Raw genomic sequence first — 14,530 nt, forward strand, 5'->3', positions numbered from 1 at the left:
AAAAGCTCTACAACTCATAAGCAACTTTAGCAAGATTGCATTTTACAAATCAATGTATAAAAATCAGTTGTAATTATAGTAGCAACGAACAAGTGAAAATTGAGTTAAAAAAGGAAATGATGTCATTTACAATAGCATCTAAATTATTCTTATTATTGAGGACGATTAGCCCTGAGCTAACTACTGCCAATCCTCCTCTTTTTGCTGAGGAAGACTGGCCCTGAACTAACATCCATGCCCATCTTCCTCTACTTTATATGTGGGACGCCTACCACGTCATGGCTTTTGCCAAGCGGTGCCATGTCCACACCTGGGATCCTAACCAGCGAACTCTGGGCCACTGAGAAGTGGAACATGCGCACTTAGCTGCTGCTCCACCAGGCTGGCCCCAACATCCAAAGTATTAAGTACTTAAGGATAAATCTGACAAAAGATGTGAAAGACTTACATGCTATAAACTACAAAACATTCATGAGAGAAATTTTTAAAAATCTAAATAAATGCAGAGATAAACCTTGTTCATGGGTTAGAAGACTCAGTATTGTCAGTCTTCCTTAAGTTGTCCTGCAGATTCAACACAATCCCAATTAAAATCCTATGAGGCAGTTTTTTGAGGTAGAAATTGACAAGCTGATTCTAAAATGCTTATTGAAATACAGAGGACCTTTTTTTAAATTTAATTTTTATTGAGTTAATGATAGGTTATAATCTTGTGAAATTTCAGTTGTACATTATTGTCTGTCAGTCGTGTTGTAGGTGCACCCCTTCACACTTTGTGCCCACCCCCCCAACCCCCCTTTTCCCTGGTAGCCACTAATCTGTTCTCTTTGTCTTCATTTTTAAATTCCTCTTATGAGTGGAGTCATACAGAGATTGTCCTTCTCTGTCTGGCTTATTTCACTTAACATAATTCTCTCAAGGTCCATCCGTGTTATTGCAAATGGAACGATTTTGTTTTTTGTTATGCCTGAGTAGTACTCCATCGTATATATACCACATCTTCTTTATCCAGTCATCTGTTGATGGGCACTTAGGTTCCTTCCACGTCTTGGCTTTATTAGTATTATTGTAAATAATGCTGCAATGAACATTGGGGTGCATGGGACTTTTGAAATTGCTCATTTCAAGCTCTTTGGATAGATACCCAGAAGTGGGATAGTTCGCTCGTATGGTAGTTCTATTTTTAATTTTTTGAGGAATCTCCATACTGTTTTCCCTAGTGGCTGCACCAGTTTGCATTCCCACCAGCAGTGTATGAGGGTTCCTTTTTCTCCACAACCTCTCCAACATTTGTTACTATTTGTTTTAGTTATTTTTGTTGTTCTAATGGGTGTAAGGTGATATCTTAGTGTAGTTTTGATTTGCATTTCCCTGATCATCAGTGGTGATGAACATCTTTTGATGTGCCTATTGGCCATCCGTATATCTTCTTTGGAGAAATGTCCGTTCATGTCTCCTGCCAATGTTTTGACTGGGTTGTTTGATTTTTTGTTGTTGAGTTTGTGAGTTCTTTTTATATTATGGATATTAACCCTTTGTCAGATGTATGACTTGCAAATATTTTTTCCCAGTTAGTGGATTGTTTTTTTGTTTCAATCCTGTTTTCCTTTGTCTTGAAGAAACTCTTTAGTCTGATGAAGTCCCATTTGTTTATTCTTTTTATTATTTCCCTTGTCTGAGAAGACATGGTGTCCAAAAAGATGTTTTTAATACTGATGTCAAAGAGTGTACTGCCTACATTTTCTTCTACAAGCCTTATGGTTTCAGGTCTCACCTTTAGGTCTTTGATCCATTTTGAGTTTATTTTGGTGAATGGTGAAAAAGGATGATCAATTTTCATTCTTTCACATGGGGCTTTCCAGTTTTCCCAGCACCATTTGTTGAAAAGACTTTCTTTTCTCCATTGTATGCCCTCAGCTCCTTTATCGAAGATTAGCTGTCCATAGATGTGTGGTTTTATTTCTGGACTTTCAATTCTGGTCCATTGATCTGTGCACCTGTTTTTGTACCAGTACCATGCTATTTTGATTACTGTAGCTTTGTAGTATGTTTTGAAGTCAGGGATAGTGATGCCTCCAGCTGTGTTCTTTTTTCTCAGGATTGCTTTAGCAATTCGGGGTCGTTTCTTGCCCCATATGAATTTTAGGATCCTTTGTTCTGTTTCTGTAAAGAATGTCATTGGGATTCTGATTGGGACGGCATTGAATCTGTAGATTGCTTTAGGTAGAATGGACATTTTAACTATGTTTGTTCTTCCAATCCATGTACATGGAATGTCTTTCCATCTCTTTATGTCATCATCCCTTTCTTTCAGAAAAGCCTTGTAATTTTCGTTGTAAAGGTCTTTCACTTCCTTAGTTAAATTCACTCCGAGGTATTTTATTCTTTTTGTTCCGATTGTGAATGGTATTGTGTTCTTGAGTTCTTTTTCTGTTAGCTCATTATTAGAGTATAGAAATGGTACTGATTTATGTAAATTGATTTTATACCCTGCAACTTTGCTGTAGTTGTTGATTACTTCTAAAAGTTTTCCAATGGATTCTTTGGGGTTTTCTGTATATAGGATCATGTCGTCTGCAAACAGCGAGAGTTTCACTTCTTCCCTCCCTATTTGGATTCCTTTTATTCCTTTTTCTTGCCTGATTGCTCTGGCCAGGACCTCCAGTACTATGTTAAATAAGAGTGGTGATAGAGGGCATCCTTGTCTTGTTCCTGTTTTCAGAGGACTCCATATTTTGGCGCTCTGTTTTTGCTCATTGAGTCTGATGTTGGCTGTGGGTTTGTGATATATGGCCTTTATTATGTTGAGGTAGTTCCCTTCTATCCCCATTTTGTTCGGAGTTTTTATCATAAATGGCTGTTGGATCTTGTCAAGTGCTTTCTCTGCATCTATTGAGATGATCATGTGGTTTTTATTCCTCAGTTTGTTGATGTGGTGTATCACGTTGATTGATTTGCGGATGTTGAACCATCCCTGCATCCCTGGTATGAATCCCACTTAATCATGATGTATGATCCTTTTGATGAATTGCTGAATTTGGGTTGCCAAAATTTTGTTGAGAACTTTTGCATCTATGTTCATCAACGATATTGACCTGTAGTTCTCCTTTTTCATGCTGTCCTTGTCAAGCTTTGGTATCAGTGTGATGTTGGCCTCATAGAATGTGTTAGGAAGTGTTCCATCCTCCCTAATTTTTTGGAATAGCTTGAAAAGGATAGGTATTTAATCCTCTCTGAAAGTTTGGTAGAATTCCCCAGGAAAGCCATCTGGTCCTGGGGTTTTATTCTTTGGAATGCTTTTGATTACTGTTTCAATCTCTTTCCTTGTGATTGGTCTGTTCAAATTGTCTGCTTCTTCTTGACTAAGCTTTGGGAGGTTGTAGGAGTCCAAGAATTTATCCATTTCTTCTAGGTTATCCATTTTGTTGGCATGTAGTTTTTCATAGTATTCTCTTATAATCCATTGTATTTCTGTGGAGTCTGTTGTTATTTCTCCTCTTTCATTTCTGATTTTGTTTATTTGAGCTTTCTCTCTTTTTTTCTTTTACCTCTGGCTAAGGGTTTGTCAATTTTATTTATTTTCTCAAAGAACCAGCTCTTTGTTTCATTGATCCTTTCTACTGCCTTTTTTGTTTCAATAGCATTTATTTCTGCTCTGATTTTTATTATTTCTCTCCTTCTGCTGACTTTGGGCTTTCTTTGTTCTTCTTTCTCTAATTCACTTAGGTGTAGTTTAAGATTGCTTATTTGGGATTTTTCTTGTTTGTTAAGATGTGTCTGTATTGTGATGAATTTTCCTCTTCATACAGCTTTTGCTGTATCCCATATGAATTGGTATGATATGTTATCATTTTCATTTGTCTCCAGGTATTTTTTGATTTCTTCTTTAATTTCTTCAATGATCCATTGCTTGTTAATAGCATATTGTTTAGTCTCCACATCCTTGTGCCTTTATCAGCTTTTTTCTTGTAATTAATTTCTAACTTTATAGCATTATGATCGGAGAAGATGCTTGTTATTATTTCAATTTTTTTAAATTTGTAGAGGCTTACCTTGTTTCCCAAGATATGGTCTATCCTTGAGAATGTTCCATGCGCTCTTGAGAAGAATGTGTATTCTGCTGTTTTTGGATGAAGTGTTCTATATATGTCTATTAAGTACAACTGTTTTAGCTTTTCGTTGAACTCCGCTGTTTCCTTGTTGATTTTATGTCTGGATGATCTGTCCATTGATGTGAGTGGGGTGTTGAGGTCCCCTACTATTATTGTGTTATTTTTGATATCTTCTTTTAGGTTTGTTAATAGTTGCTTTATGAACTTTGGTGCTCCTGTGTTGGGTGCATAGATATTTACAACCATTATTTCTTCTTGATGAAGTGTCCCTTTGATCATTATATATTGGCCCTCTGTGTCTCTCTTTACCTGCCTTATCTTGAAATTGGTTTTCTCTGATATAGGTATTGCGACACCTGCTTTCTTAGAAGTTTATTATTAGCTTGGAGTATTGTCTTCCACCCCTTCACTCTGAGCCTGTGTTTATCCTGGGAGCTGAGGTGTGTTTCCTGGAGGCAACAAATTGTTGGATCTTGTTCTTTAATCCATATTGCCACTCTGTGTCTTTTTATTGGAGAGTTGAGTCCATTTACATTGAGGGTGATTATTGATGCATGAGGGCTTAATGCTGTCATTCTGTCACTCGTTTTCTGGTTTTCCTGTTTCCTTTGTTTCTCGTCCTGTGTGTTTTAGCCTACCCATTGACTTCTGCAATTTTTTATGCTGGGTTTCTTAGATTTTTCCTTATTTATGTTTTGTGTCTCTGTTCTCCTTTTTAGTTCAGTGGCTACCCTGAAGTTTGTATTCAGAATCTTGTGTATAACATAGTCCATTTTCTGGTGGTCTCTTACTTCCTTAGCCTAGACTGATTCAATCCCTTTCCTCCTCCCCTCCAAAATTGTTATTTTCATCTCTTATTCCAACTTGTGTTGTGAGTTTGTGGTTAGAGTGATAAGATTGTCTTTGCTTTGGTGATTTCCTTCCCTTTATCATAATGCTGTAGTTTAATATTTGCTATCCTCTTCTGATTCTGTCTGTCTCCCTACTCTGTGTTTTGTGACCCCTTTCTCTCCTTTTTTCTTTTTTCAGGTATGAGAGCCTTCTTGAGTATTTCTTTTAGTGAAGGTCTTGTGGCTAGGAAGTCCCTTAGCTTTTGTTTGTCTGGAAAAGATTTAATTTCTCCCTCATATCTGAAAGATATTTTTGCTGGATAGAGTATTCTTGGCTGAAGATTTTTATCCTTTAAAGTTTTAAATATGTCATTCTAATCTCTCCTAGCTTGTAAGGTTTCTGTAGAGAAATCCGCTGAAAGTCTGATAGGGTTCCTTTGTAGGTTATTTTCTTCTGCCTTGCTGCCCTGAATGTTCTTTCTTTGTCATTCGTTTTTGCCATTTTTACTTCTATGTGCCTTGTATTCGGTCTTTTTACATTGACAAATCTAGGAGATCTGAAAGCTTCCTCCACACACATTTCTCTCTCAATCCCTAGATTTGGGAAGTTCTCTTCTGTTATTTCGTTGAGCACACTTTCTGCTCCATTTTCCTTTTCCATGCCCTCAGGAATTCTGATTATTCTTAAGTTGCATTTCCTCACTGAGTCAGCTATTTCTTGGAGATTTTCTTCAGTTCTTTTAATTCTTAGTTCTCTTTCTTCCTCTGTCTGGAGCCATTCAGCCTGTCTATCTTTGATTATGCTAATTTTCTCCTCTGTGATGTCTACACAGGCATTCAGGGAGTCTGTATTCTGTTTTATCTGATCCATTGTATTTTTCATCTGTAGTATTTCTGATTGATTCTTCTTGTAGTTTCAATCTCTTTTGTGAAGTAATTGCAGAACTCGTTGACTTGTTTCTCTATATTTCCCTTTACCTCATTGAGTGTTTTGATGATAGCTACTCTGAATTCGTTGTCACTTGCTTTAGCTATTTCCAAGTCTTCAGGACATAATTCTGTGTTTTTATTGTTTTCCTTTTGGTCTGGAGCTTTTATAAATTGTTGAGTGGTGGAGGAGCGGTTTTTGCGCATGATAGTATTATTTGGTTGCAGTTACAGCCTGTCGCTGCTAGATGGGGGTCGAGAGCCGTGCGTTCTGAGCCCTCCGCCTTCAGCGCGATGGCAGCTCGCATTGCAGGTTGGGGAAGGAGGGGAACTTTCTCTCGTTTGCAGACCTGGATTCCGATCAGTTTTCATTCTCTGGTTTCCCAGGCCTTGGCTTGATGGGGTCCCCCATGCGAAAGCTTTTCCCCATTAGAGGCTTCCCGCTGCACAGGCGGTGGGAGTCCTGGACGATCCACAGATGTGTGGCCCCTCCCCCTCTCCTTCCCTGACCCATGGCAGCGATCCCAGTCTCTAGGGGAGGGAGCAAAGTTCTCTCTTACCCCGTCCCAGCTCCTCCGAGTGAGGCTCCAGCCTCTCTGCCCTCTGTCATTTGTCTGCTGTGGGTCTCTGACGATTTCTGTTATTAAGAGTTTTTTTGTTTGGAAAGCAGTTGCTCCTTTTGGTTGTAATTTGGAGGGGAGAGAGTCCCAGGTGAGCTGACTGTGCCATGTTGCTGATGTCACCCATCCTGAGGACCTTTTTAAAAACAATTTGGAAGAACAGAGTTGAAGACTAACTCTGACTGATTTCAAGATTCATTATAAAGCTATAGTAATCAAAACCATGTGGTACCGACATATAGACAAATAGATCAATGGAACAGAATAGAGAGTTCAGAAGTAAATATACACATATTGGGTAAGTCGTTTTTGAACAAAGATACAAAGGCAATACATTAGAGAAAAGATAGTCTTTTCAACCAGTGGTGCTGGAAACATTGGATATCTATACATAAAAAGTGACTCTTGATTCATACCTCATACCATGTCCAAAAGTTAAATAAGAATACATCATAGATCTCAGTGTAAAACCTAAAGTTATAAAACTTTTAGAAGAAATCATGAGAGAAAACCTTTGTGATCTTGGATTAGACAATGATTTTTTTAAATATGACACCACAAGCATGATCCGTAAAAGAACAGATTGATAAATTGGACTTCCTCAAAAATAAAAACTTCTGCTTTTCAGAAGGCAGTATTAAGAGCATAAGAAAACAAGCCATGGATTAAGAGAGAATATTTGCAAAGCATATGCCTGATAAATGACTTGTCTGTAAAATATACATAAAGAACTTCCAAAACTCAGTAGTGAGTAAACGAACAACCCAATTAAAAAATGGGCAAAAGATTTGAATAGATACTTCACTAGAGAAAATATATGGATGCAAAATAAGCGTATGAAAAGATGGTCAACATCACTAGTCATTAGAAAGATGCAAATTAAAACTACAGTTAAGTATCACTCTAGACTTATTAAAATATCTAAATTAAAAAGACTGACTTCACAGAATGTTGGAGAGGATATGAAACAACTAGAACTCTCATACTGATGGTAGGAATGTAAAATGATACGCTCTAGAAAACTATTGGGCAGTTTTTTAGAACTACATACACCTATCAGGTGTATGGAATTCAGCCATTCCTTGTTAGGAATTTACCTAAATAAATGAAAGTATATGTCCATATGGCTTGTACATGGGTGTTCATGACAGGTTTGTTTGTGATAGCCCAAACTGAAAATAACCAAATGTCTGTTAATGTAGGTGAATGGATAAACATATTGTGGTATATTCAACAGTGGAATACTACTCAGGAATAACAAGGAATGAACTTACTGATGTAGACAACAACATGGATGAATCTCAAAATAATTATGATGAGTGTCCCATGTGGAATATAAACAAGCATGTGGATAAAGAGAACAAATTAGTGATTACTGGAAGCGGGTAGGGGGAGGACAAAAGGGGTAAAGGGGCACATATGTATGGTGAAGGATAAAAACTAGACTATTGGTGGTGAGCACAATGCACTCTATACAGAAACTGATATATAATAATGCACACCTGAAATTACACCTTATAAACCAGTATGACCTCAATAAAAAAATAATTATAGGTGAAAGAAGCTAAGACAAAAAGGACTACATCTGTATGATTTCGTTTATATCATTTCTAGAAACTAATCCATGAGGACAGAAAGCAGTTCATTCATTGCCTGGGGAGGGAAGGAGGGATAGTGAAGGGTATAGGAAAATTTTGGGTGTTGGATATGTTCACTATCTTGATTGTGGTAATGGTTTCATAGGTGTATACATTTGTGAAAGCTTACCAGATTGTATACTTTAAATATGTGCATTTTATTGTATGTAAATTACACCTCAGCAAAGTTGTTTTTAAAGAACGCTTAAAATCCATGGAAATACTTAAAACCTCAGAAGCTTGATTTTGTTTTTAGGGGTACTGAGTGTAAACTTAATGGAAATCTTGACTCAACCTTCATTTGTAGTAGCTAACTCTGTTAATGTGTATTTTATATAATTTTGTCTTCTTTGGCTTTAGTTTTTTATATTCTATCTGGTATTTATATATGAAATATTTAATGATTCCTGAACTTAGTTTACATGATGTCTCTATAAAGTTTCTTAAATTATAAGGGATAGACTGCTAACTGAATTAGTAAGAGACTGGTGTGATCATATTTATTACTATTACCTTTGTTTTTCTGTGTTAGACCTTGACTAATTCATGATGAACTCAGTTTGTTTGTTTAAATGTGAAACTTAGCTCTAAGATTTCTTTAACTTAAAAGAATGATTTTTCAAATGGTCCAAATATTGTTCGTTAAGTGCATTTTGCTCAAAGGAAAGCACAGTAGCTCACCTCCAACAGTTTGATTATTCTTAACAGAGCCTTAGGCACCTGAAATGATCATAGTTGTCTTACAAATGAATTGGTGCTATAAACTTGTACCTTGTAGGAGGTAAAAGCTGACAAGATGACGCTGAAACAGGCTTCTTCTATAGTGACAACAATTTGATTATAAATCCTACGGAAAAGTGTGCTAGTTGGTCACTGTTAACTGAGGAGTATTTTAATTTTAGTGAGTCAGGATAAAGTATTTTATTTAATTGATGTCTTTTTTTCCCCCCTCTTCTAGGAAACATTATAGCAACCATGATAGCAGACAAAGGGCCAAGAGTGACCGACTACTTTGTCGTGGCAGGTCTTACTGATACATCTATTCTTTTGGATCAAGAAATAAATCGTTTAGATACTAAGTCAACTGGACCTAAAGCTCCAATTACAGACATTGCAGTTATTAACAAATCAGCTGGGGAAACAGTACCTGAAGGTTACACCTGTGTTGAAGCCACTCCGTCAGCTCTCCAAGCAAACTTGAACTATGGAAGCCTGAAAAGCCCAGAACTCTTCCTGTGTTATAAGAGAGGGAGAAACAAACCACCCCTTACCGACGTTGGGTACGCTGACTTATTTTCTTTTGCTATAGTGAAGAGAATAAAATTTATTTAAGGTGTATAGGAATAGAAATTTGAAATCCTCAGTAGTTCTATTTGTTACTTCAGGATCAAGTATAGTAAGATACTACATATCTCTGTCCACTCTTACTGAATTTCTCTGCATTATACTTGAACCATTAGATCATTTCCTTTCAAAAGAATTTTGAAATGAAGGCATTAGAGCTTGAAATGTAATTGTTTCTATCCTACTTAGCAGATAAGCTTATTAATTAAACATAAAAGAACAAGAAGTTACAATAAAAGTATATTTTTAAGGAGCTACTTGGGTTGTGGGATGCGTTTTTGCGAAGCTCTGAACTCATTTAACAAAGGAGCATTCCTGTTTTAAAAAACATGATTGTGCTGTGTGGGCTTTGGTGCCAGGAGGAGGGTATTTACAGTTTAGAAGGAGTGTAATTGTTATGAGGTATTTAGTATCTAGTTCACAGCCAATGAAGAACATTCTTCTTTGTAAAAGCTTTTGTTCCAAAAATGTCTGTATTGACTCTTCTGTAAATAAGATGTGCTTTTTAGAATACCTGTAATACTTTATCTTGTATACATGTCATATATTAAGCTGTTCTGTTTATTGTAATTATCATCAGTCATTAAAAATGTATTATAGGTACTTGAGAGCGTCTTGGGAAATATTTGGGATCAGCTTGTCCATTTATGCAAAACATACAGTTGAAATTTTGATGGGGGTTGCATTCAATCTGTAGATCAGTTTGGGGAATATTGTCATCTTTACAATATTTAAGTCTCCCAACCTATGAACATGAGATGTCTTTCCATTTATTTAGGTCATCTTTAATTTCTTTCAGCAGTGTTTTATAGTTTTTAATGTATATGTATTTCACCTCCTTGATTAATTTTATTCCTAAGTATTTTATTCTTTTAGATTCTATTATAAATGGGGTTCTTTTCTTAATTTCTTTTTCAGATTGTTTGTTAGTGATGTATAGAAACACAGCAGAATTTTAACTTTATGTCTTAATCTTGTACTCCGCAACTTTGCTGAATTTGTTAGCTCTAATAGCTTTCTTTTCTTTTTTTTAAAATTTTATTGAGGTCATGTTGGTTTATAACATTGTGTAATTTCAGGTGTACATTATTATATATCAGTTTCTGTATAGACTGCATCGTGCCCACCACCAATAGTCTAGTTTTTATCCTTCACCATACATATGTGCCCCTTTACCCCACCCCCCCTTCCCTCTAATAGCTTTCTTGTGGAATTTTGGGGTTTTAAATATATGGGATTATGTAGTCTGGAAATAGAGTTTTACTCCTTCCTTTGCAGTTTACTCTGTGTGCCCTCCTTGTCTTATTGCTCTGGCTGGAACGAGAGTACAGTGTTGGGTAGCAGTGGTAAAAGCAGGCATCCTTGTCTCATTCCTGATCTTTCAATGTTTCACCATTGAGTTATGATGTTAGCTGTGGGTTTTTCATAAATGCCATTTATCATGTTAAGGAAGGTCCCTTCTATTCCTTGTTTTATGGTAGATTTTTCTCATGAAAGTGTGTTGGATTTTATCAAATGCCTTTTCTTTATTTTATTTCATTTTTTTTGAGGAAGATTAGCCCTGAGCTAACTACTGCCAATACTCCTCTTTTTGCTATGGAAGACCGGCCCTGAGCAAACATCCATGCCCATCTTCCTCTACTTTATATGTGGGACACCTACCACAGCATGGTGTGCCAAACAGTGCCATGTCCACACCTGGGATCTGAATCCGAGAACCCTGGGCTGCCGAGAAGCAGAATGTGTGAACTTAACCGCTGTGCCACCAGGCCGGCCACCTTTTCTTTATTAATTGAGTTGATCATGTGGACTTTTCCTTCATTCTGTTAATGTGATATATTACAGTGATTGATTTTTTTATGTTGAATCTCTTTCTTTTAGTGTAACCATCGTATCACCAGAAAAATGATCAATTCCTTAATATCATCATATATCCAAGTTTCCCTGGTTGTCCCATGAAGTTTTTTTTGTTCTTTTTTTTTTAAAGAATTGGTTTCTGATTGCTCTATTGATAGTTGTTCAGACGCTAAGAAAGATAGTGAGCTGCTGCATTTGACCACCACTTGTTATGCTCATCACCACCTCCACTGTTACAGCAGAGCTCTGGTGAGATTGTCGTAAGGTCCTCATTATGTTCAAATTTCCAAAGCCAAGGGATGATTTGTTCTTCTCTTATGTGACCTTTATGCAGCACCTATTTAACTCCTTTAGTGTTGTCCGTCTTGTTTAGCTTCTGTGATTTTCCTTCAAGTCAATACGGTTAGGAGGGTGGTCAATCTACTTTGTAGGATCATTGAACAAGGAACCAGGTTAGAAAGGGTTGTGAAGTGATTGGCTATTGGAATAATAGAGGCTTCTTTTTGAAAGCTTGACTTTAGGAGAAAGAGAAGATAGTTATGTGCTTTGCTATTCAAGGTGTGTTCCATGGACCAATGTTGTCCGTAAGGCCTGGGAACATGTTAGAAATTCAGAATCTCAGGCGTTACCCCAGACCTACTGATCCGGAATCTATATTTCCACAAAATCTCCAGAAGCAGTGGTTTAGGATACTTATGGGGTGAGGGGATACAGAGACAGGGCTGTTTTTTAACCTTTCTCCCAGAGGATAACCTTGAACATCTTTATATTGAAAGAAAGAAACGAGTGGAGAAGGAAGAGTGAAAATATAGAAATAGGAGGAGATATTTGATAGAATAAAATTATGAAACAGATTGAAGGGGTAATGTCAACAGCAGGGGTGACTGGATTAGTCTTTAAAGCGAGGAACTTTCCCTTTGAGAGGGGGAAATGAGGTGAAAATGAATGTGAACACAAATTATTGGTTGTAGTGGAGTGATTCAGCACATGTAATGTTTTTACTGTCAGTTCTTTTTATTTTCTCTATGATTTTCTTAAGAAGAAAGGTAATATCCACAGGAGGATGAGTATAAGATAAAATTTTGGTAATATCCATGTCAGTTGAAGGGAAACCAGCCAGGGAGTTATCTTGTGTTCCAGCCCTCACTGTTCCCTCTGTTAGCTACTCTTTAAAGGCCGTCATTTTTTTTTTTTTTCCTTTTTCCTCCCCAAAGCCCCCCAGTACATAGTTGTATATTCTTAGTTGTGGGTCCTACTAGTTGTGGCATGTGGGACGCCACCTCAGCATGGCTTGATGAGCGGTGCCATGTCCGTGCCCAGGATTCGAACCGACGAAACACTGGGCCGCCTGCAGTGGAGCGCTCGGACTCAACCACTCGGCCACGGGGCCAGTCCCTAAAGGCCATCTTTTCACATCCTCCCCCACAACCTCCCGTACCATACAGTCGTGATTGAAAGGATGTGAATCTCTGAAAGACTGTTGTTGCTTGTGGTTCAGGGGCACAACTTAAAAATAAAATGATAAGTTAGATACTATACTTAGTTGCTTTCAGACTGCAAGTGGCCCTTTCTTAAACATCTTGCACTTCCCTAAGGCTTCTAATTTCTGTTATGCTAGTTTACATATCCAGGTTTGCTAGACTGTGTGGCTGTCTTTTGGCTAATCATAGTGGTAAATGCTTTTCTGCAGGTCAGATAATTGTTAATATGTGGTGACTTAAGTGTGTTGACCTGTCCTCCTCACTTCCCTCCCAATTAAGCACACTAGTGAAGTTTGGAAAACTTACTAGTCACTGTAAAGACAGACACCTATCTCATTCAACTAAATATGAAACACTCTTGTCAAACTTTTGACCTTTTTAATTGTTTAATAAACTGAGATATTTATAAAAATAGTAGTTTTTTTTTCTGGAAAAGATGTTAATTAAAGTGAGATCTGTTATTCCCTCAATGTCAAATACTCTATAAAGTATAATTTAAACAGGACAGTATATTATCTTATATGTCAGATGTGTTTATTAAGATAAAGAATGATAGACTCTACAAAGTTCTTATCTTCTATTTATCTGATTCATTGACTTTCAAATGAGTTTTTTCTCCAACACTTGTTTTTTGAAAATTTTCAAACTTATAGAAAAGATAAAATATTATAATAAACATCAGTATTTTTCCTTCTGAACAATAGGCTTTAGTATAATGAACAATATACTTTCTACCTGGATTCAACAAATTAACACTTTTCCATATTTTTGCTAAACTGTTTGAAAGGAGGCTTGAGATATCACGCTAGTTCTCATATGAATACTTCACATGCATCCCGTAAGACATGCTCTTGTATAACAGGGTTTATAGAGAATTAATAACTTCCTCGTATCTTTCAGTACCTGTTCCCTATCCAGACATTCGCAGTTGTCTCAAGAATGCTTTTATACCTTTTTTTTAAAAAAATAAATAAATCCAGAATCCTGTCATGATTTACTCATTGCATTACTTATGCCTCTTTGGTCTTTTTATCCAGAACAGTCCTATGCTATAGGACTATTCCTATGCTGTATTGACATTTTGAAGAGTCTAGGCCAGTTGTCTTGTAGAATACCCCACACTCTAGATTTATCTGATTATTTCCTCATTATGTCATTTAACTTGTTCTTTTATTGTCATTATTTCCTGTAAACTGGATGTTACGTTTAAAGTCTGGATTAAATTTATGTTAACTATTTTTGGCAAGAATAACTGTTTTTGGCAAGTATTGCTAGTATCAGGAAAGCATGTTGTGTCAAATTGTCCCATGATTAGTGATGCTAAGTTCAGTCACTCAGTTAAGATGGTAATCTTCAGATGTCTTTTGTAAAGGCATTTTATTTTCTCTGTTATTTAAGTAATTTGTCAAGTCATGGGCATTGTTTAAATGTCTTGTTCCCTCTCACCATTTCACTTACTGTTTTTTAGCATTCATCTATCATTGCCTGAATTAGATCTTAATTGGGGCATGTAAAATGAGACTTTTCTAAGTCTACCATTTAAAGAATACATTTTTCAACTGGCATTTTTCTATAATGAAGAGCTTTTCTATTCTCTCTCTGTGCATTTTTTTTTTTGAGGAAGATTAGCCTGAGCTAATATCTGCTGCCAATCCTCCTCTTTTTGCTGAGGAAGACTAGCCCTGAGCGCACATCCGTGCCCGTCTTCCTCCACTTTATATG

At 36.7% G+C, this 14,530-nt stretch overlaps 1 protein-coding gene across 4 annotated transcripts in view; it reads left to right on the forward strand.

Annotated features, from left to right (window-relative positions):
- Window positions 1-14,530, forward strand: part of DENND4C (DENN domain containing 4C) — a 113,561-nt gene that overhangs the window by 26,170 nt on the left and 72,861 nt on the right. For all 4 annotated transcript variants that reach the window (XR_011531336.1, XR_011531337.1, XM_070589755.1 and 1 more), the window contains exon 2: window positions 9,085-9,406. Coding sequence is in view for 2 of the 4 variants with exons in the window: in XM_070589755.1 (XP_070445856.1) it covers window positions 9,102-9,406 (305 nt within the window). In the remaining 2 variants the exon portion in view is untranslated. The remainder of the gene's footprint in view (window positions 1-9,084; window positions 9,407-14,530) is intronic.

The sequence above is a fragment of the Equus przewalskii genome, chromosome 22, assembly GCF_037783145.1.
Source record: "Equus przewalskii isolate Varuska chromosome 22, EquPr2, whole genome shotgun sequence".
Taxonomy (NCBI): Eukaryota; Metazoa; Chordata; class Mammalia; order Perissodactyla; family Equidae; genus Equus; species Equus przewalskii.